Source organism: Panonychus citri, unplaced genomic scaffold (genome assembly GCF_014898815.1).
Source record: "Panonychus citri isolate SS breed McGregor unplaced genomic scaffold, ASM1489881v1 Contig00111, whole genome shotgun sequence".
Taxonomy (NCBI): Eukaryota; Metazoa; Arthropoda; class Arachnida; order Trombidiformes; family Tetranychidae; genus Panonychus; species Panonychus citri.
The window spans coordinates 356036-376181 of NW_026515516.1; the positions used below are offsets into that span (position 1 = coordinate 356036).

A 20146-nucleotide genomic window follows, 5' to 3' on the forward strand; every position below is an offset into this window, starting at 1 on the left:
TACACTGCCACCTGTTGTTCGAATTTTTCTCTACTCATGATAAGATGATTTCGATTAAAATTACTTGATGATTGACAATTTTCAGAATTTTGTTAAATGTTATTACTTGCCAATAGTTATTCTGATACTTTGACGAATCATTTCAACGAATGGATTGAAAAATTTCTCGTCAATCTTTTGTTGACTGAAAGAGTAAAATCTTTGCTCTCCATTTTGTCTCTGACTCGATGGAAATTGGAATTTTCAGTTGTATTATCAGAAGAAGATGAAAGTATTGACCAGTGAATTGAACGAAACAATTTAAGAAGAAATTAACTCTATTGACCGAAATTCACACTCAAAATACAAAAAAATTCGCACAAACAGAAATGGTGGTCAAAGGTTTCAAAGAATAGAAAAGTTTTTCAATGATGATGATTATAAGATTAGTCTGATTTTGTTAAGTAGATTTTCTCGATATTCCAGTTCAGTATTCTGAAAAACTTTTTCACCGAAATTCAGAATCAAAGAGTAATTCGACTATTCTGCCATCTGTTGTTCTATTTTATTTTCTCTGTTCGTGATAAATTATCATCATTTCGATGATTAGAAAATGACAATTACGATAATTTAGATTTTGCTTCTCTCTATTGTACTTTATTACTGACCAATCAATACAACTAAACAACCAATTGGTCAATCTATTTGGTTCTTTATTTGTTTTTCACATGAAATCATCTTAATCATTTGATAAATCGCTAAGTAAATCAATAAAATCATTCTTAAAAAGAGTATGTTCAGATCCATGAGTGATTAAAATTGCTGATTTCAATTTATCACTAATCTCTTTGGTAATTTTATCTCTCAATGTGTAAACCTGTTCACCTAAATTGCGACGGACTTGTAGTAATTGCATGAGATGAACCGTTAATTCAGGATGATGATATTGAAAATAATTCTCGAAAACTGGTAACAATTGTCTTCCCAGAACATCAGCTTGAACCCATTTTCTTTCACTGGTTAATTTAATAAATTGCGTTAATCTGCTCTCAAAATCTTTCTCAATGTTTGGCCCTGAAGTACAACGAGGGCAACAACAATTGAAATAATATTTATTGGCCAATGTTTCCTTGCGTTTATCGGTCGACATGGTTATATCGAGATAAGTGATTAGTATTGGTTCAAGTTGAGTATCAATATCAGTCATGGCTCGAATTTGTAATGTTGTCCCATCGAAAACGGGTACACCATTGGGTTTACAGCTATGATCAAACTGAGAAGCACCGATGAAAACACCATAACCAATTTCGGCGAATGTTGAATCCAAAACGGTAAATCCATTGATCAACAATCGACCGAAACTTGATAAGATTAAATCGGGATCAAGAAAAACACCAAGGGTCGTGTAAAGGTAACACATTTCCTCGAATATTTGAATTCGATTTCGATCCTTCAATAGATTATCCTTATGATCCATTAAGGAATTAAATGATCGAGGTGAACCATCATTAAGATTAATTGCCAAAGGTTTCGTCTTTTGCTCAGGTTTTTTGGTCAATATAAGTGATAATCGAAGTAGTAATCGTGGTGTATCCAGGTTGATTAATCGACCATTAAATTTACTCATATCGGTTGCATAAAGTAAACACTCGGACAATTTATGACCACTTGACCAATCCTCTGTTTGACATGATTTCGAGCAGTAAAATTTAACCTTACATCGTGAGCAACGCTGAAGCTTTGGACTGGTAAAATACACAAGGAAATAAACAGAAAGTAAACAATTAAAGTCAATAAACATTCATTCAATTGATTCCAACATTTAATTGTCTTGAGTTAATCATCTTTCTTACCTTAATTTGAAACATTGATCACAACGTTTTCCTCTTTCAGATAAATTCAATACATGGACAAAAGGTTTATCCTCAAGGATGACTTGACCAGCTTTATATTTGACCATAGTTATTATCTGGTTTTTCCAATCAATTGTGATTCTTTAATTGTCCATTTAAATTGTGAACAATTTATAAATCAACTGATTAAGGTAATTCAAGAATTGAAAACATGTCAGTTTGGCTTGAGTTGGGTAAGTGAACATGTGATTTATTTAAAGTGTTTGTTTGTTTACATTTGGAAAACAAGTTAACCGGTAATTTCAATTTTCTTAGAAATTGAAACTAAATCAATTATTTTTATTCACTTATTATGATCAATTAAACTTTTTTCATCTTCTTTCATTTTTCTGTGTTTATTAGTTTTTCCAATCATTGGAGTCTCGATGATTATTATTGCCTTAATTGCTTTGGCAATTCATCTGATTAGTAAAAAGATTAAATTTGAAACTGATCTTGGTGATTTGTGGTGGCAAATCAAATGGGATGATTTAGTTTTCCCTGAGAAACAAATTGGTAAACGATCAACACTTTCTCTAGGAATCAGTGAATCCTCATTCCATAAATCAGCAGCTTCGATAGCGTCACCGATTTCTTTGAACAGTTCACTTGGTACGACATTGAAAAATATCTCTGGTGTTTTAGTTGCAATGCACAAGGTAAGTGTTGATTGATTTCTATCATGATCACCATTATGATCATCATTATGATTGAATCAATAATCTGTGAACAATTAGTGAATAATTGATTGATCATAACTTTAGGGAACTCGAGTTGCGGTTAAAAATGTTGCGATGAAAAAGTTTCATATGAATAGGAAACTTTTGATGGAACTGAAATTGGTAAGGAAAGTTTGATTTATTCATTGGTTATTCTGTTAATTGTTTGATTGTTTAATTGTTCACTAAAAAGATGAGAGAAACACTTCATGAAAATATTAATCGATTTGTTGGACTTTGTATCGAGGAACCAAATCATTCCATAATAGCAGAACTTTGTATTCGAGGTAGTCTACGGGATCTCCTCGAAAATGAGTCCATGCAATTAGATTGGGTCTTCAAGTATGCGATGATTACTGATATCGCCGAGGGAATGATCTATCTTCATGGGTCACCGATACAGTTTCATGGTAATTTAAATTCATCTAATTGTCTGATCAATGAAAGATTCACAGTTAAGATAACTGATTATGGAATTCGTGAGTTTAGAAAACAAATTGATCGAATGGAAGATTTTAACCCGAGGAAATTTTTCTGGAAAGCACCAGAGCACCTTCGAGATCGTGATCCATTCAATTCAGGATCTCGAAAGGGAGATGTCTATTCTTATGGAATAATTTTACAAGAGATCATCACACGATCGGGTCCATTTGAATCGATGGAAAGATTAGGCCGAAAAAGAGCCCACATGGAACCGGACGAAATTCTCGATAGAATTAGAATGGGAATGGTTCCACCTTTTCGACCTGAAGTTTCCAGTGACGAGGCTCCCAAAGAGCTAATTACTCTTATGCATCAAGCTTGGCATGAGAATCCCGATTGTCGACCTGAATTTACGACAATTAAACCCTGGCTACGTCGAATTACAAAAGGAATTTCATCGAAAAATTTAGTTGACAATCTACTCAATCGAATGGAACAATATACCAATAATCTTGAGCGAATGGTGGAAGAGAAAACGGAATCACTTTTAGAAGAGAAGAAAAAAACGGAAGAAATTTTGTACCAATTATTACCGAAATTCGTAGCCGAAGAGCTTAAAAAAGGAGGTCAAGTTCACCCGGAAGCTTTTGACTCGGTGTCCATTTTTTTCTCGGACATAGTAGGTTTCACCTCAATCTCTGCTGAAAGTTCACCTTTACAAGTTGTCGATCTACTCAATTATCTTTACACCACATTCGATTGTGTCATTGAAAAGTACGATTGCTACAAGGTCGAAACCATTGGTGACGCTTATATGGTCGCATCTGGACTACCAGTTAGAAACGGTAAGTGGCCTGATAACTGTGTTCTTCTTGATGAATATTATTTTTTCCATGATTACAGGAGATGAACATGTTCGTGAAATTTGTCGAATGTCATTAGAACTTCGAAACAACATGAGAAACTGTGTCGTCCCTCATAGTCCATCGATTACTTTAGCCGTTCGAATCGGTGTCCATTCAGGTCCAGTTGCCGCTGGAGTTGTTGGTCTAAAGATGCCCAAATATTGTCTCTTTGGCGACACCGTTAACACCGCATCAAGAATGGAGTCTAATGGTGAACCACATAAGATTCACATCTCGAAACAAACTCGAGATATTATCGAACAACATTACAGGGAATTTATCATCGTTCCCAGAGGCGAAATCGAGATCAAAGTAAGAACTCATTTCCTCAATGTTTTCATTGTTTTCGATTCTTGAAACTTCGACCATTTATCACTCGAAATTTTAATCATCTTCATTTTCCAAACAATTTAAAAACCATTCTCACAGAATCAGCACAACAATCAATTCTCATTCATATTTTTTTTTTCAATTGATTGTTGTTCAATCAGCAATCAAGTGATTCTTCATCATTCAATCAAAATCAAAGCTCAAATTAATTCATTGTCAAGGTTTCAGAAAGTTTTTGGTCAAGTCTTAAACTTTTATCTTCAATTTAAATTTAATTTTAAATATTATCCCAAACATTTGTCGTGATTAGTTAATTGTAACAATCATAACAACCTTATTAACAATCAAAATTTTTTTGATGAATTGACAAGAAAAATATTAAATCAAACCCACTCTTGTAAATTGTTGTGATTACAATTTAATTTGATTAACATACTTTTTTTTATCAACTACAGAATATAAAATAGAATTGAATTAAATTTAATCATAAACAATTTAACAAGTGGTTTAATATAAAAAAAATCAATGAGAGACCTAAATTTGGTCATGATAATCAGAAAAGCAACAATTATGATTTAAAAAAAGATTCACTGATTAATGTATTATTTAAAATGACAATTTAATAACAATCATTGTGTCTCTTTGTAATTAAATCAACAGGTCAAGTTAATTAAGGAGTAACAATGATAAACAATTAACTTGCCCATTGAATGGATAAAGGATCTCCAAGCATTTGATTTGAATGATTAACAAACAATTTCCGTCGGATGTTAATTGTTATTCCTAATTGTGATCAACTGAGATGATTAATTGAACTTTTTTTGCTATTTCTTTGTATTTTTTTTCAGGGCAAAGGAATCATGAAAACCTATTGGTTAGAGGGCGAGGCCATTGATCCAAATCCAAAGATTACAAAAAGATGATCAATCTTACAATTGATTTCTAATCAATTAATACAAAAGAGTAACAATAAACGAGGAAAAAGTGATTAGCTTTAAGTTTTAATCATGATAATTTAAAGAGTGACGAAAACTGATCACAAAAGTTTTAATCAAATCGCGAAATAAAAAAACTTATCATTTATCATAATGAAATTATGATTTATATTTAAATGATAATCAGTTGACTACATGTGCAATAGTTAAGTAGCAATCAGAATCATGTTAATCATCATGATTACCTACAATTGCTGATGTAATTTGAATGATGATAATGATTATAAGGGAGAGAGAGAGAGAGAGCATGATAATAGGTTCTTCATGAATTCTAAAATGAAATGGACGAAAAAACAGAATTTAATGAAAGTAGAGAATGGACAATGATGACCATCATCTTCATCTTCATCCTTATCATCATCTTAATCTTCATCAAGTTACCTTTAAACACCATAATTGGGTTCGTATGATGATAAAGGTAAGATGAAGAGAGGAAAAGTTTTAAAAGATTACTATTAATGGAAAACAAGAATGAAACTGAATCACTCAGATGATGAAAGAGAGAGAGAGAGAGAGAGAGACAAATGTCATTGGCTTTGTGGATTCAGTTGACCGTGGTTGCCCTAAGGGCAAACAGTCAATGATAACTTCAAACAATTTGTACTCGTTTACAATTAAATGATTGTCCTGTTAACATTATCATCATTATCTTCATTACAATTAGTAGCATCTTCCTCATCCATGCGACTTAATCATTAAATACTATTAATAGTGTTGCACTAATTTCATACAAAAAAAAACCATTTAAATTGTTCATTTTAATTGTTACGAATTGAGTTAATTGTTGTAACTCCCACACAAACTTTTTAGATTGATAAAGCACAACTATTATATCAATATTCCTATGACAGTTTAATTGTTGTTCTTAAATTAAACTTTAATTTACTTTTCATTTTTTTTCTGATTTAATTTGTTGATTGATTTTTTTTTGGTTGATAATGTAATTAATATAATAAAAGTGAATACTCATCATTAAAGTATTGGTACAAAAGTTTAGGGAAACGTTAATACAATTATTTTGGTTTCGTTGGGTTGATTGTAGTAACAAAAATGACCTTAAATAATAGTAATAATTAAATATATATAATTGTGTATAAAAGTTTTACAGTTTGATTGCACATTATGATTAATGTTTTGTTGCATTTTAGATTGTGATTTGATTATATTGAGAATCATTCACAATTGTGAACATGATTTATAAATTTAACACTTTTAATCACGTGTTTAAAATTATCATGATGATTTACAATTAATATTAATGATTAGTGGATTAAGAAGATTCAACAGACATTTAATCACTTGGAAATGTGATAATAATCAAAGTTTTCAACATCATATTAACAATGAGAAAATATCATGTTATTAATATTTTGTTTGGATGGATAATTATGATTGAAGAAAAAAAGTTATGATGATGATAATGATGATGGCGATATTTGATGATTTACAATTAAGCGTCACTTGTTGATTCTTTGTGTTGATTTGGAATAGATTGTGATTGACTTTGCACATTAGTCGTACCGGTAATAGGATTAAATTTTTTAAGTTCACTTCGAATCGCTTGAATGATATTCTGGGTTTGCTCGGAAATATGAACTTGAATTAATTGAGGAACCGAGCAATCAACCTCATCAACACCGGATCTCATTAATGGATTCTCATAATCACCGATCATCTCTTCCTTGGTGGTAACATAGGTTATCCTGGAACCTGCATGTTGCTTTTGTTGATTAGAATGATGAGGATGAGTAACATCGTGAGAAGAACTGTTTGAGGAAATTTCAGCAATCTCATCTAATTCTCCGATTGGAATAACCTTTTCTTTATTTAATTCAAGGCGAGATTGTGATCCATGATTCGCAAAACTAGAGTAAGAACGACGAGGCCGATATTCAGCTGTTCGCAGTTTAAGTGAGCTTGTCGGTGAATCGAAAGATAAATATTCAAACTCATGGTTTGAATCAATGGTTCCAGAAGTAGCTGAACATCCCCCGGAAATGTTCAGACCAACAGCACTTCCTCCATGGCTTCCAAGAAATGATCTTTTCGATCCTGGACCAGAAACTTTTCGCCAATTAACTAAACTCTCTTTGGTGGTAAGTTTACTAACGGGTTTCGCTATTGAGCCTCTCATCTTTAACCGAGTATTACCTAATTCAGGTGGACGCAGGACACCCGATGACGAACTTGGAGATGAGCTTCGCAAACGTCTATTTTTACGCCAAACAATCAGAGTAAGAAGTGTACAGAAAATGAATAGAATGATGGACAGAAAAATCATCAAAAGAGGAAGCCATTCAAGATCTTCCAATACTGAAGCCAAGCCACTTTTCCTCTCCGACGTATTTACATAAGCTAAACAGGTAAAGAATAAGAGACAGAGATAAAGAGTGAGAAATAGATAATCATCGTTAGTAATATTTTACAATTGTAATGACAATATAATAATATTATAAACAGAAAACAAAGATAATGAATGAGAAAAGGATGAAAGTGAAAAGAAAGATGAGAAAATGGATGATAAAGTTGCATGTTGACAATAAACAAAGTAATAGGAAAATGATAATGCAAGTTAATGGTTCGGAGGATTCATGTTATGATACATGTACTACCATGAAGGTGAGTCTCGTTTCCAATGAGATTGAGTAAGAACTGAAAAAATAAAGGGTGAGCTAAATTTTGTTCACTATTATTATAATCATCATCAAGCATTATCATTTTATCATTTGTATTATTGAATCGGTATTGTGATTACTATCAACGATTCTAGAACAACTTAACCATGGACCAAGCCCATTTTTTTTATATCTACATAGGAAATGCTTTGAAAACTTTTTATCCATAACACGAAATTGTCAAAATATATGTCATTCAATTGGAAAGAAGAGAAAAAAGTTCTGTCACTGACCGGAGAGGAACAACAATTGAATCAAATTAAAGTGAATAAGGTTAATCAAGATTAACTTTTAATCATAAATTAGATGATTGTTGTTGTTTGTATGAGGTTTGATTGTTATTATGATATAATATTGATGTGAACTATTTAGACTGACCATCTCAACGAGTAACTCTTGAAAGTGAAATTAATGATTAAGACAATTAATGGTGACAATAAAGACTTACAATTAACAGGTAAAAATGAAAATTCATGTTGAGGTTCATCAGATTTTTTTTTCTTCATCATCATCATCGTGTTAATATCAAGGTTATCGTTGGTTAATGATAATAATAATGATAATGATTAACATAACAATCTAATTGATAGGCATGAGAAAGTGTACACAGAAAATTATATCTTCTTCTGAGATTATTTGATTATAATCAACATCATTTGAATTTCACTTTCACAATCATGGATAATTAATATAATCAACATTTTCTTTTGTTGATTTTTTCTTTCTCGTCCGAAAATTCAATTAAGTTAATCATGTTTATCATGCAGTTATCTTGATAATCATTTGTCAATCTTACACAAGTAATTATCAACACTAAGTGTTAACAAGTTATCACAATTAATCAATCAACAATTTTGATGAGTAAATTGTTGCAAAACAATTCAAATAGAATCAACAGAAATGATTAATTGATTGAATTTGAATATCTCTCTCTCTCTCTCTCTCTCTCTCTCTTGATTATTCTGATTTAGTTCAAGGTTATGTTTAAATACAACAAACATTAATAATAGATAACTTAATTCAGAAACAATTAACTAACAAACTTGATATTAACAATAGAGGAATACAATTTATACAGTTATTTGCGAAAGCAAAAAACAATTAAGAAACAAATTGTAAACAATTAAATCTTATGGTCAATGCTAAATGATTGGTAAATATATTCAATTCTATGAATGAATTATTATCTAATTGTTTAGTTAATATGTTCATGTTCAAATCATTTCTTTATGTTAATTGTTGATTACTGAAAAAAGACTATTAAATATTAATAGTCTCAATTGTCATGACTTGATTTGTTGGAGGAAATCAAAGATGTAAACATGAGATGGTCAGTATAAAAATGACCAAATTACTGTGTAGTAAATGTTGTTCATGTAACGTGTTGACCTCGATTAACGGTAATTTTTGGGAAAATGATGATCAAGATAAACATCAAGTGTACACCGTTCTCATCATTTTGATTCTTCAACATAATATTCTGGATTAACCAATTACCACAATTAAGAGTAATTAAAACTAAACTTTATAATGGTCTAAGGTTACAGATGCATGATTAGCAAAAAGATGATGATGATGATGCAAGAAAATAATATGAGAGAGAAAGAAAACAAAAAGAAAGTGTAAAGGATGATAAAGATAAGAGGATGATGTGAGCAGTTTTTTTTATCTTGATGACAGAATGAAAATATTATGAAAACTACACGGATCCGGAAGTTTAAACTATGTACTCATGATTATCACTATTAAAAACATATCTGTTTGTTAGAAAGGAAACTGGAAACTAATACTAATGTACCATTGAAATGAAAAACAATGAAAATAACGGTAAAAGTTAATAAGAACTTCCGGATTCTTGTGGACACCACATCACTAAAAAACGAAATGGAATCATCATCGAACGTGTCAGACATTTAATTGTATCATTTACCTTCGGCTTTAATCGTTCCATTATAACCCAAGATCGTGGACATTTCTTCAGGTGATATATGACTTAGTAGTGTTTGTAAATCTTGAGCAACAAGTTTATGATTGTCCTGTTCAATTTGATAGATTAAGTGGAAATCGTTGGTTGAATTGTTCCAGAATAGATTCCATAACTGAATTGGCCATTTAATTAATGAAATTAAGAAGGTGAAAGTTTTTCCATGAGATTTGTGAATCCATATCATGGGAAGGAAAGGTGGATGACATCATAATCATATCATTATTTTACATCATCATGGAAAAATATTCCAAAGTAATCAGTTGGAAAAGTATATTAATGATGAAAAATTCATGGAATGAAAAAAAAGATAAGATATTAATATTGATAGTGTAATAACAATAAATGATAATGATGGGTAGAAAAGGTATATAATGATGATGATTAATACTAATCACGGAAAAAAATTCAAGACAATTTGTTAATTTCTTTTCTTTGGTGGGCTTGAGGACTAAATTTAAATTAACAATCAAGAATGATCATAAATAGTATATGTTAATGATATCAAATGTTAGTAATTAGCTAATTGTTGACCTGAAGATGATTAAAAAAGGAATTAATATTTTACTCGTTTTCTTTCATCATCTTTTTTTCTTATCATTATCATGATTGTTTAGGATGCAATTTATCATCATCTTGATTTTCATTGTGAAACTTTTCAATAGAGACCAACAAAATGATGATGATGATGAAAAATTGCTAAATTATCAACATTAGATTGTTACCTTAACATGTACATCTTTCTTAATACCATCCGGACGAATCCTTAATCCTTTGAGTTGATTACGATAAGCTAAATTAAATAAATCAGCTAAACGAGTTTCAAAAATGGTTGTTAGATTATCCAAACTTAATGGCGATTCGTCATCATATCGCTTTAAAACTGGAGAGTAAAAAATGAAAAGAGTAAAAAAAATTAGTTGTCAACAATTAGAATGATAATTTAAAGTGATTACAAAGTTGATACAAAACAATTATGTTTGCACAATCAGAATATCACAATAATTAAGATAATGATAATTAAGAGAAAGGGTTGATAGGATGTTGATGATTTAATCACAATAAACTTTTCCAAGTAGACAAGGGAAAGAAGGGAAAAGTTCAGACTCATCAAATAAGAAGACTGAATGAGAAAAAAAATTTAATAAAATTTTCCACAATTAAACAGTTGATTTTTTTTTCTTCATTAAAGCAATTAGAAAATGATACAATCAACAATCAACAGAATCTAATCAAGTACCATCCGTTTTAACTTCATGCTTAGATAATCAATCGTCACTAAATGGTTGTAATTAAATTGTAAACAAATAATCAAATAAATCAACTTTATAGCGAACATAATTTTCAACAGATTATAAAGGATTGTAAATATAATTCATTGATTAACATTTAATTATAAGTTTCATGATGATTATTGGGGGAAAATCAGAGGACAAAAAACTGATCATAATTAAAAGATGATCAATTTTCTGATCTGATTCAATAATGAGATTGAAACATTGTTATCATGTTGATATTAATTTATTGCTCTATCGTAATGATTATCAGTCAATTTGGGCTTGACCAAAGTTCACAATTAACTTTAATCGTGACATTTCGTGTGATCGTAATCAGTTATGATTATAACGTTTTTTTTTAATATTTAATCAGATTATGATTTTCACTCTCTCTCTCTCTCAGTTGATCTCTTTACCTTTACCTTTTGATCTCATCTCTCTCTCTCATTTCATGACTGAAACTCATTAGGATAATATCTGAATCAAAGGTACATCATTGTTAATTCATTCATTGACTTAATACACAACATAATCATCACCATTATCATTATCACCACCTTAAATCCAATTATCAGCATCACCACAATAATAATGATCACTTTTATATATATTAACTATTAACTACATGTCATTATCACTCATCATCACCAAGATGAATGGTGAAGAATCAAAACCTCAAAATGATGACGATAAGTAATAATATAATCTTTACCTTGATTGTTTCATTAAATAAATTTGGACAAAGTTAATGATCAATTGTAATCATTGGTCATCATAACAATCATCAAACCATGAAAAAAATCTTGACCGGATATGTTCAGACTACAATAGTATCAATATTATGAATTAAAACTCTTTCAGCTTCCTGGTTTATTGTCAACCTATCCCATCATCATCATCTTCTTCTTCTCCATCATTTCTCTTCATCTTTTTTATCACCACTCTCTCTCTCTCTCTCTTTATTAGTACCCACGATTGTCATCAAGGGTAAATCATTATCGTAATCATAGCTACTATTATTAGATTACAATTCTATCAGAAAATTCAAATTTTCATCCATGTGATAATTATCATCTTCCATGATAACCTCCTGTTATCATGTTGAAAATGATGAATAGATGATGATGATCGAGGAAAAGGTGAGAAGAAAATAATGATTATTATCATGAAATAGAAAAAAGTTGCAAATTAAATTCTGACATAACCTCGGAATATTGAAGTTCATCAATTGTTACTAATGATAGAGACTTCAAAAAATATTGATATTGTGAAAAAAAACAAGGTGATTTGATAATAACTTTGCTGATGAACCGTTGATTTGTTCATAATCAATTTAAAGACTTTTACATATTAACGGAAAGAGTTTTTTTATGATCAAGTTTTAGAGACCGAAAACATGGAAACATTGAAAACGCTACTAGTGATCTGGAAAATTGTGATACGAAGGCAATTACATGGAGAGAGAGAGAGGGTAAAGTGGAGGTGGTTGAAAAGCGGAGGGAGGGTAGAGCCATCTTCATCTTAAATGGTTCCTTAATTTGGTATAAACCGTGAAAGCGGAACCAAACTGGTAAACATTATTAATACAATCATCATCATCACCACCATCATCTCCGTCATCTTAATCATCTTTACTTTTTTTCATCACTATTAGTCTAAGAGTTGCTGTTAAGTAGCATCAGCTGTAGTATTAATAGCAGCAGTGAGATGTACACACAAGGTAAAGTTTTCATTAACAGAAAATGTCACTGATCTGTGTTGGAGTAATAATCATAATCAAGGTAATGTAATTATACTTAATTTTTTTAACAAAAAGGTAATCAGCAAGAATTATGATTTACCAGCAGTAAATCAGGTTTTCTGGTGGTGATGATCAATATTCATAGTACATAAGCTACTCTGCCTCTCTAGACCAGTGTTTAGCTTAATCCTTACTTCAAATTATTGACAATTAACCAATTAACCAATGTGTAACCCTTGAGGAGTTGTTTAGTTAACTTGATTGACAGTTTTGAAGATAAAGATGATTGATAAAAACAATAGTAAAATCTCAATGCACTGGATACAAATGATGCTCAGAGTTAATTGAGGATAAAAAAAAGACAAATATTGTGATAATCAATTCAAAAAATGATTTGAAATTTATTCACAATTTGTGAATGGGAAAAATAAAGAAAAGAGTTTAACAAATAAAATACAATTAACATTAAGATCTGAATGAATGATAAAAGTGATTTAAATTAGTTTGCATTGCTGTTGATTTGTAAACACCAACAATGAGAAACAATCATTCAGTTGACAACATTTATCAAGGAAAAATAATAAAAATTAATAATCATGAATATTAATAGATTATTATAATTGGGTGAATGATCAATCAAACAATTTAACTTTTTATTTTCTCCTTTGTTTAATAGATAAATGAGTTAAAAAGTTATCAAGCAAATTCTGGAAATCAAATAAACTTAACATCTAAACAATGAATGAGTGTGTTCATGATAATTGAAAATGATGAACGAAATGATAACAAAATGGCAAAGGAAATATGATTTATATGCAAAGTTGAATATTGAAAAAAAACAGAGAATTAACAAAATAAGTTCATCTCACAAATTCAAGGTTAATATGATTTCCTGTTGAAATCATTTCCATTTCTGTGTTTCCTCATGAAATTTAACTTCAATTCAGTTGATTATTAGTTGGTTCAAATATTATTCAGTACAAATAATGAAAAGTTATCTAATAAAAGTCTATTTCCATTAATAGAAATAATAATAAATATAGTTTATTAAGATAGATTATGATGAAAGTAAAATAGGAAGAGAATCAGGAAGAAAAAGTTAAGGTAAATGAGATGATAAAATTGAAACAATGATTACAAAAGGTAAACATATACACAATTAATATCACATATATGGAAGTCAATGTGTATCGAGAAACGGTAATCAAATTGTTATTTGTAATTATTTGGCTAATCATTTTAATTGTAAATTAATTACACTTGGTGGCAAGGTTAAGGTGGATGCAAGGTTATCAATTTGAAGAGAAATTTCATCATCATTAAATTGATCATAAATTAGCGATTCGATTCTATGGGTTTACTTCGTGAAGATTAAAACAAAAACAAAATTAACTAACGATCGTACACACATCAAGTGAGAGAGTGAGTGTGAGTGAGAGACAAAAACACTAGAAGGACACTTTGTCTACACCCAAGGGCATTGTTATGTGGTCATCGACGTGGAAACATTTGCCAAGGTACATTAATACGGGAAGGGGAGAGAGAGAAAATATTTAATTGCTCCCGATCTCTTTTTTTGGCTAATCGTCATCATCATCATCATCACCATCATCGTCAACATAACCATTTTCATCACATTTAAAATTAAATCAACAATTCCTTAGTTGTATCATAATGTTAATGATGTTTATAATAATAGTAGACCAGTATTCTAATACATGTTGGTATTAAGGAGAGAGAGAGAGAGAGATGAGAAAAAAAAGTAGCACTTGATGAGTGCAAATGATTTAAGGTCTAAGCAGTTACCCAGGCAAAACCTACTCAAGTAGTCACAGTGATGGTGGTGATGGAGATGGAAAGATAAAAAATAAGGAGAAATGATGAAAATGAAGGTGATAACTAAGAAGCTGAATGCAAGATAAGTGTGTGAGATGAGAGGCGAAACAAATTAGGGAAAAATCCCCTCTCACAGAATTTAACTCAATAATCTCCCCTGAAAATTTCTTTCGTTAACAATATGTTTAGGAATAGATTTGATTGTTGTTGTTGTCGTTGTTCATGGTGGTTTAACTTGATGATTGACTTAAATGTGGCAATGGATGATCATTATAAAAGAAGAAGAAAAATCAAGCAAAATGTAATAATAACTCGTCAGTTTTTCATAACATTTTGTGGAAAATTTTTTTTTTAAAATTATCTTTTTTTTCTTCTCTCTCATTCAGGATACCATGGGAAATGAAATAATCTTTTTCTAAATTGATATGTATTCTTACCTGAACGAACGAGAAAACCTGATTCTGGTGTTGGTTGAATGAACCGATTTTCTCTGGGATCACATTTTGTTGTATTTGATGTTGCTGCTTCTGGGATTCCATGGTGATTCTGAGAATCTCCCTCATGGTGATTATTGTTATCAGTTTCATTGTTATTGTTATAATAAATATTATCGATTGGAGTGAAGGTAAAGTCTGTGGTTGGTGAATCTGTTGTCGGATCACTTGGTATAAAACTGATTGTACCAGAAAGTGCAGGGAAAAATGAGGAAGATGTTGGGCTCATATTATGGCTTAATGAAGTTTCATTAATTATCTCACTAGAATCTTTTATCGGATTGGCTAAAGATGATGAAAAGTCAATTAAAGTTGTCGGTTTTTCAATTTTGTCAAAAGTTACATTGTCATAATTAATGGTGGTGATGGTTGTAATATAACCATTAGATAATCTGTTTGGTGTTTTTACTACTGTTGGCCTCACACGGTAAATTAATGAAGATCTGGAAGGTTGATGACCATTAGGATGCTGTTGATTAGCCGGTATATCGGGAGTAACCGTGTGACTAGCATGCAAAGTATCACTGTGATTAACAATGGATGAGAATGATGATATTAAGGATGGAGCAACAAAGTTTACAACGGGAGATGAATTAACTGGACTAGATGATGATGATGATGATGATGGATAAATTGAAGAAACTAACTGAATATCATCAGTAATAAATTCAATAATTGGTGTTGACTGTACACTTGAGCTTAATGATGGTGTAGGTTCCACCATAATCTTTGATGATAATAATTCATCAGCACTTGGTAAATGTGAAAGTATATTTTTACTATGTATAGATGATGATAACTGGTCTAATGATGGCAGTGAGCTTGTTGGAATAATGAAACGGCTTATATGAGGTGCTGGCCAACGGATTCTTATGTCCCCTGTTTCTGGCCCATCTTCACCTATGAAACGGCTTATATGAGGTGTCGCCTCGACTTGTGGTGAAGTTTTGGTTGGATTAATGGATTTTGATGATTTTGGCGTTTTAATTGAGTCAGTTGTTGACGAAATTGATGAAACCAAAAGTGTGAACTCTTTTGATGAAGATGGCCCATCATAAGGGTCAAAGTTAATTGGTGCTGGCCAACGGCTTCTTGTGTCCCCTGTCTCTGGCCCATTTTCACCTTGAAATGACCATCAGGATAAAAGAAACAAAAAACAAAGACAAAAACAAATAATGTTATCGTTACAGTTGATAAAAAATGATTACAGTCAACTACCTAAAATTGTCCACTTTTTGTACATGAAATTTTCAGGGCGCGAAGATTGAAAGTAACTGGAATTGGTTAATAATTTAAACCAAAAAAATATTTAATTTAATTTGTATCAAAAAATTGATCATGATTAATCAAAGGATCAGGCTCATTTAGATTAAGTTGATTCATAAATTCAACATGATTAGGCAAATCATTAATATACAAGGATAAATTACTTAAATCATTAATTACATTATCAACATTTTCTTCAACAATTAAATCAACAGATTCACCATTTAGACCCGATTTTTTCCAACAATTAACAATTGTTTCAATTGTGACTTCACTCCAACTTTTACAAGCCCACTTAATTGCTGAATTTAATTTAATTTCTTTTTTGATTTGATTGATTTTCTTGCCGCTTTTAAATTCATTGTAAACATGGTTGATTAAATGTGAAGCAAATTTCGATTTAAATGATTTGATTATACCACAATCGAGTGGTTGTAAATGACTAGTAGTATTTGGTGGTAGATATTCAAATTTGATTCTTGGATAATCAGATTGATTAACATTATGACCATTAAAATTATCAAGAATCAAAAGAATATTAGAATTTTTTTCTTCGAGTGTTGAATGTAATTTAATCAACCATGTTTGAAATAACCGAGATGTTACCCAAGCGGATGATGATGAATCATAATCATATTTATAATTGTTCAAATCTTTATCTCTTGACCATCTAGGATTTTTAGCACTTCCGACTATCAAAGGTAATTGTTTATGACCTGAATTTGAGCAGCATAACATCAACGTTACTCTCTCTTTATTCAATTTACCTCCAAAATGGCTAGTTTTTGATATAAAATAAGATTTAGATGGCAACAATTTATAAAATAATGATGTTTCATCAAGATTGTAAATTTGTTCATCACAATAGAGTCTCATTAATGGTTGGATAGTTAATCTGTATTGATTTATCACATTTAAATCAACATCATTTGATTCACCTGAAAGTTTACCAAATTTTAAATTATTTCTTGAACAAAATTTACTCAGCCACTGATCACTGCACCTTAGGTTAAATCTTCCTTGATTTTCAGCAATTAATTTTCCTTCTTTTTTAATTAACCAACCACCTATGGGAAATCCCTCATCTCGATACTCTTTCAGGACCTTAATTAGTTCATCATCATGATCTTTCACTTTCTTATTAATTCCAACACTAAAAATAAAAAAATTAGAATAAATTTCTCACAATTAAATGTCTTTTCTGAACTTACTGTTTAAATTTGTTCTTGTTTTTATTTGTTTTTCTGATATTTTTCTCGTTATTTCGATACCTTTTAATTGTTCTTTCTGATAACTTATATTTACACAAAACATAATTTAAACCAAATTTATCATATTCATTTAGAAGGTTAATTTTTTCACTAATTTTTAATTGTCTGTTTATCATTTTGCTAACATTTAAAGAAAATTTAACTAAATTAAATTCGACGATAATGTTTTTTTCTAATTTAACAAGATGGAGCCACGATCGATCGGACAATTTTAGGTAGGACAAAATTAGGTAGTTGACTGTAATAGAATCAATAATAGATTGACAAATTAATCAGACAAAAAGATACAAGTACTTACAGGAATGATTAGTTTCAACTTTTAAGGCATCAGTAATTAGCAATTGAGGTAACCACTGATTAGTTGTTGAGAAGGAGAAATGAAGATTATCAAATTAGTGGTAGACAAAAAAAAGAAAATTAAGAAAAGAGAAGACATTAATGGCGGATTAATAATAAGGTGAAAAAATGGAAAGTTTGAAAAGAGAGAAGAAGAGAACAAAAGTATAATCAATAGAATAGAAAAAAAAAGTAAAGACAAAAGAGAAAAAAAAATAGAAGAGAATAGAACAAAAAGAAATGAAAAAAAAAGATGGACGATGAGAGGGAAAAAAAGAAAACACATTTATAGAATTAGAATAATTTAGAATAATTGATTAATTAGACTTACTGATGTGATGGAGACAATTAGAAAGATGATTTTGAATTGGATTAAATCAATATCCATAATGTGGATTAACGTTGAGGATCATCAACAAATGATGAAAATCATCAAGAGAAAGTTAAAAATGGAGGAAAAGTTAATCGATGATTAAAATGATCACAATTTAACCAAAGATGATTGCGAACATGGTGAAGTGAAAGAGAACAATTGAAAATAAGAAGAGGTCATTTCCATGATGATGAGAATTAAAGTAGAATAGAATCTCGAAGGCAACCGTTTAATGTCAACACAAGAAGAGAAATTAAATAGATTGAATAGAACATAACTGAGAGACTTTTTCCAATCAAAAACATAACAGTGAGAGAGAAAGAAACGAGTGAGAGAGAATACAAACAAAAAAGAGAATTAGAAATAAGTTGTCATAGAAATTTCTCTTTTGATATCATTACATGAATAATAATGGAAGAAGTTGATGATATTCACAGAACATAAAAATAGGAAGAGAATTGGAATTTTCAGTTATATGAGCGGAAGAAGATGAAAGTATTGACCAGTAAGATGAATAATGGATAATGATGACGATGGAATAGAATAGAAATTTTATTAATTTCAATCACCAAAAGAGAAGAAGAAGAAGAGAATAGAAAACAAAAGTGAAAAAGAGAAAAGAATATTTAATTTTCGGGATAAAAAGGCGTTTTTTTCTCTTCTTTTCTTGATCACAGAAAAGCGAAGATGATGAGGATAAATTTCGTGATGTTTGAGGAAAAAAAGAGAAACTGTAATCACGATGGTTTAAAGGTGAATGAAATGTTTTGATGATGATGATGAGAGATGATTAAAGATTATGATGAGAAATATATTAGGTTAATATCAGGGTGAGTCTTTGTAATCACAAGAAGATTAAAATTCAGGTAAGACACAGAAACAAACAAAAGATTAAGATGTAAGTTAATCGATGATTGTGATGGAGAAAAAAAAAGAAATTGATTGTTGATGTTGATTGTTGGCCTAATGGAGAAAGAGTGGGAGAGATGGTAAGTAGAATGAGAGAGAGAGAGAGAGAGAGAGAGAGAGAGAGAGATGATGATGATGATGAGGTTCTTCCAGCAACTAACACTTACAAATGAATATCAAGTGAGCGGTTTATAAGGTTAGAAGGGAGGAGAAGAAAAAAAAGAGAGAAAATTTATCTTCTCTCTCTCGAAATCATTGATACTTTAGAAACACACACACATGAAATTCATTCATCTCTTGTTAATGTAAACCAACTGAATGAAATGATGGAAACTCTTTTTGGAACCGGAATCTGTTTTTCTGATTCCATCATCAATTCATCTTCTTTTCATCATCATCATCATGGGCTGGTCATCGATAGATACACAGGTAACATTAGTAAAGAAATGAGATCATTTTTTTCAAAGTTTTTTTCTTTCTATTCCAAAGATAACTGATCTTTTCTTTTGTTTATTTTTCTTTTTTTCAACGAAATGACCACTGGTCAGAATCAACTGTTTCTCTCTTTCTTTCTTTCTCTCTTTTAATGACAACTCTTTCATCCGTTGGTCAATTTATGGACAATCAGTTGATACTGTTACTCTTGAAGGGATAAATATAATGATGAGAAGTTAATTGGACTTATGATGATGATGATGACCAACAAATGGACAACTGTTTATGTTATCACTTGATTGTTGA

The 20146-nt window shown here is 30.4% G+C and overlaps 3 protein-coding genes across 3 annotated transcripts; 1 reads left to right on the forward strand and 2 right to left on the reverse strand.

Moving 5' to 3' along the window:
* Nucleotides 1-514: 514 nt before the first annotated feature.
* LOC128389839 (N-lysine methyltransferase SMYD2-like) lies at nucleotides 515-1968 on the reverse strand. Its single transcript, XM_053349480.1, has 2 exons — nucleotides 1833-1968; nucleotides 515-1724 (listed from the first exon to the last, which is right to left on the reverse strand). Exons 1-2 carry the CDS (start codon nucleotides 1937-1939, stop codon nucleotides 719-721), a joined length of 1113 nt encoding a protein of 370 aa, XP_053205455.1. The 5' UTR covers nucleotides 1940-1968; the 3' UTR covers nucleotides 515-718.
* A 109-nt stretch (nucleotides 1969-2077) lies between these two features.
* LOC128389835 (atrial natriuretic peptide receptor 1-like) lies at nucleotides 2078-6353 on the forward strand. Its single transcript, XM_053349475.1, has 5 exons — nucleotides 2078-2530; nucleotides 2636-2713; nucleotides 2784-3858; nucleotides 3917-4230; nucleotides 5097-6353. Exons 1-5 carry the CDS (start codon nucleotides 2258-2260, stop codon nucleotides 5169-5171), a joined length of 1815 nt encoding a protein of 604 aa, XP_053205450.1. The 5' UTR covers nucleotides 2078-2257; the 3' UTR covers nucleotides 5172-6353.
* Nucleotides 6311-19444, reverse strand: LOC128389834 (uncharacterized). Its single transcript, XM_053349474.1, has 6 exons — nucleotides 18455-19444; nucleotides 18086-18140; nucleotides 15194-16372; nucleotides 10628-10785; nucleotides 9849-10017; nucleotides 6311-7598 (listed from the first exon to the last, which is right to left on the reverse strand). The coding sequence occupies exons 1-6, from the start codon at nucleotides 18509-18511 to the stop codon at nucleotides 6694-6696; spliced, it is 2523 nt and encodes an 840-aa protein (XP_053205449.1). The 5' UTR covers nucleotides 18512-19444; the 3' UTR covers nucleotides 6311-6693.
* Between the last annotated feature and the right edge of the window lie 702 nt (nucleotides 19445-20146).

Coding starts and splice junctions, on each gene's coding strand:
- LOC128389839 (XM_053349480.1), bottom strand. CDS start 1,939: ATGGTCAAATATAAAGCTGGTCAAGTCATCCTTGAGGATAAACCTTTT. Junction 1,725..1,832: donor GATCAATGTTTCAAATTAAG/GTAAGAAAGATG, acceptor GTATTTTACCAG/TCCAAAGCTTCAGCGTTGCT.
- LOC128389834 (XM_053349474.1), bottom strand. CDS start 18,511: ATGGATATTGATTTAATCCAATTCAAAATCATCTTTCTAATTGTCTCC. Junction 16,373..18,085: donor AGTTGAAACTAATCATTCCT/GTAAGTACTTGT, acceptor GGTCATTTCAAG/GTGAAAATGGGCCAGAGACA. Junction 7,599..9,848: donor TGGAACGATTAAAGCCGAAG/GTAAATGATACA, acceptor TTACCTGTTTAG/CTTATGTAAATACGTCGGAG.
- LOC128389835 (XM_053349475.1), top strand. CDS start 2,258: ATGATTATTATTGCCTTAATTGCTTTGGCAATTCATCTGATTAGTAAA. Junction 2,714..2,783: donor TTTTGATGGAACTGAAATTG/GTAAGGAAAGTT, acceptor TTCACTAAAAAG/ATGAGAGAAACACTTCATGA. Junction 3,859..3,916: donor TGGACTACCAGTTAGAAACG/GTAAGTGGCCTG, acceptor CCATGATTACAG/GAGATGAACATGTTCGTGAA.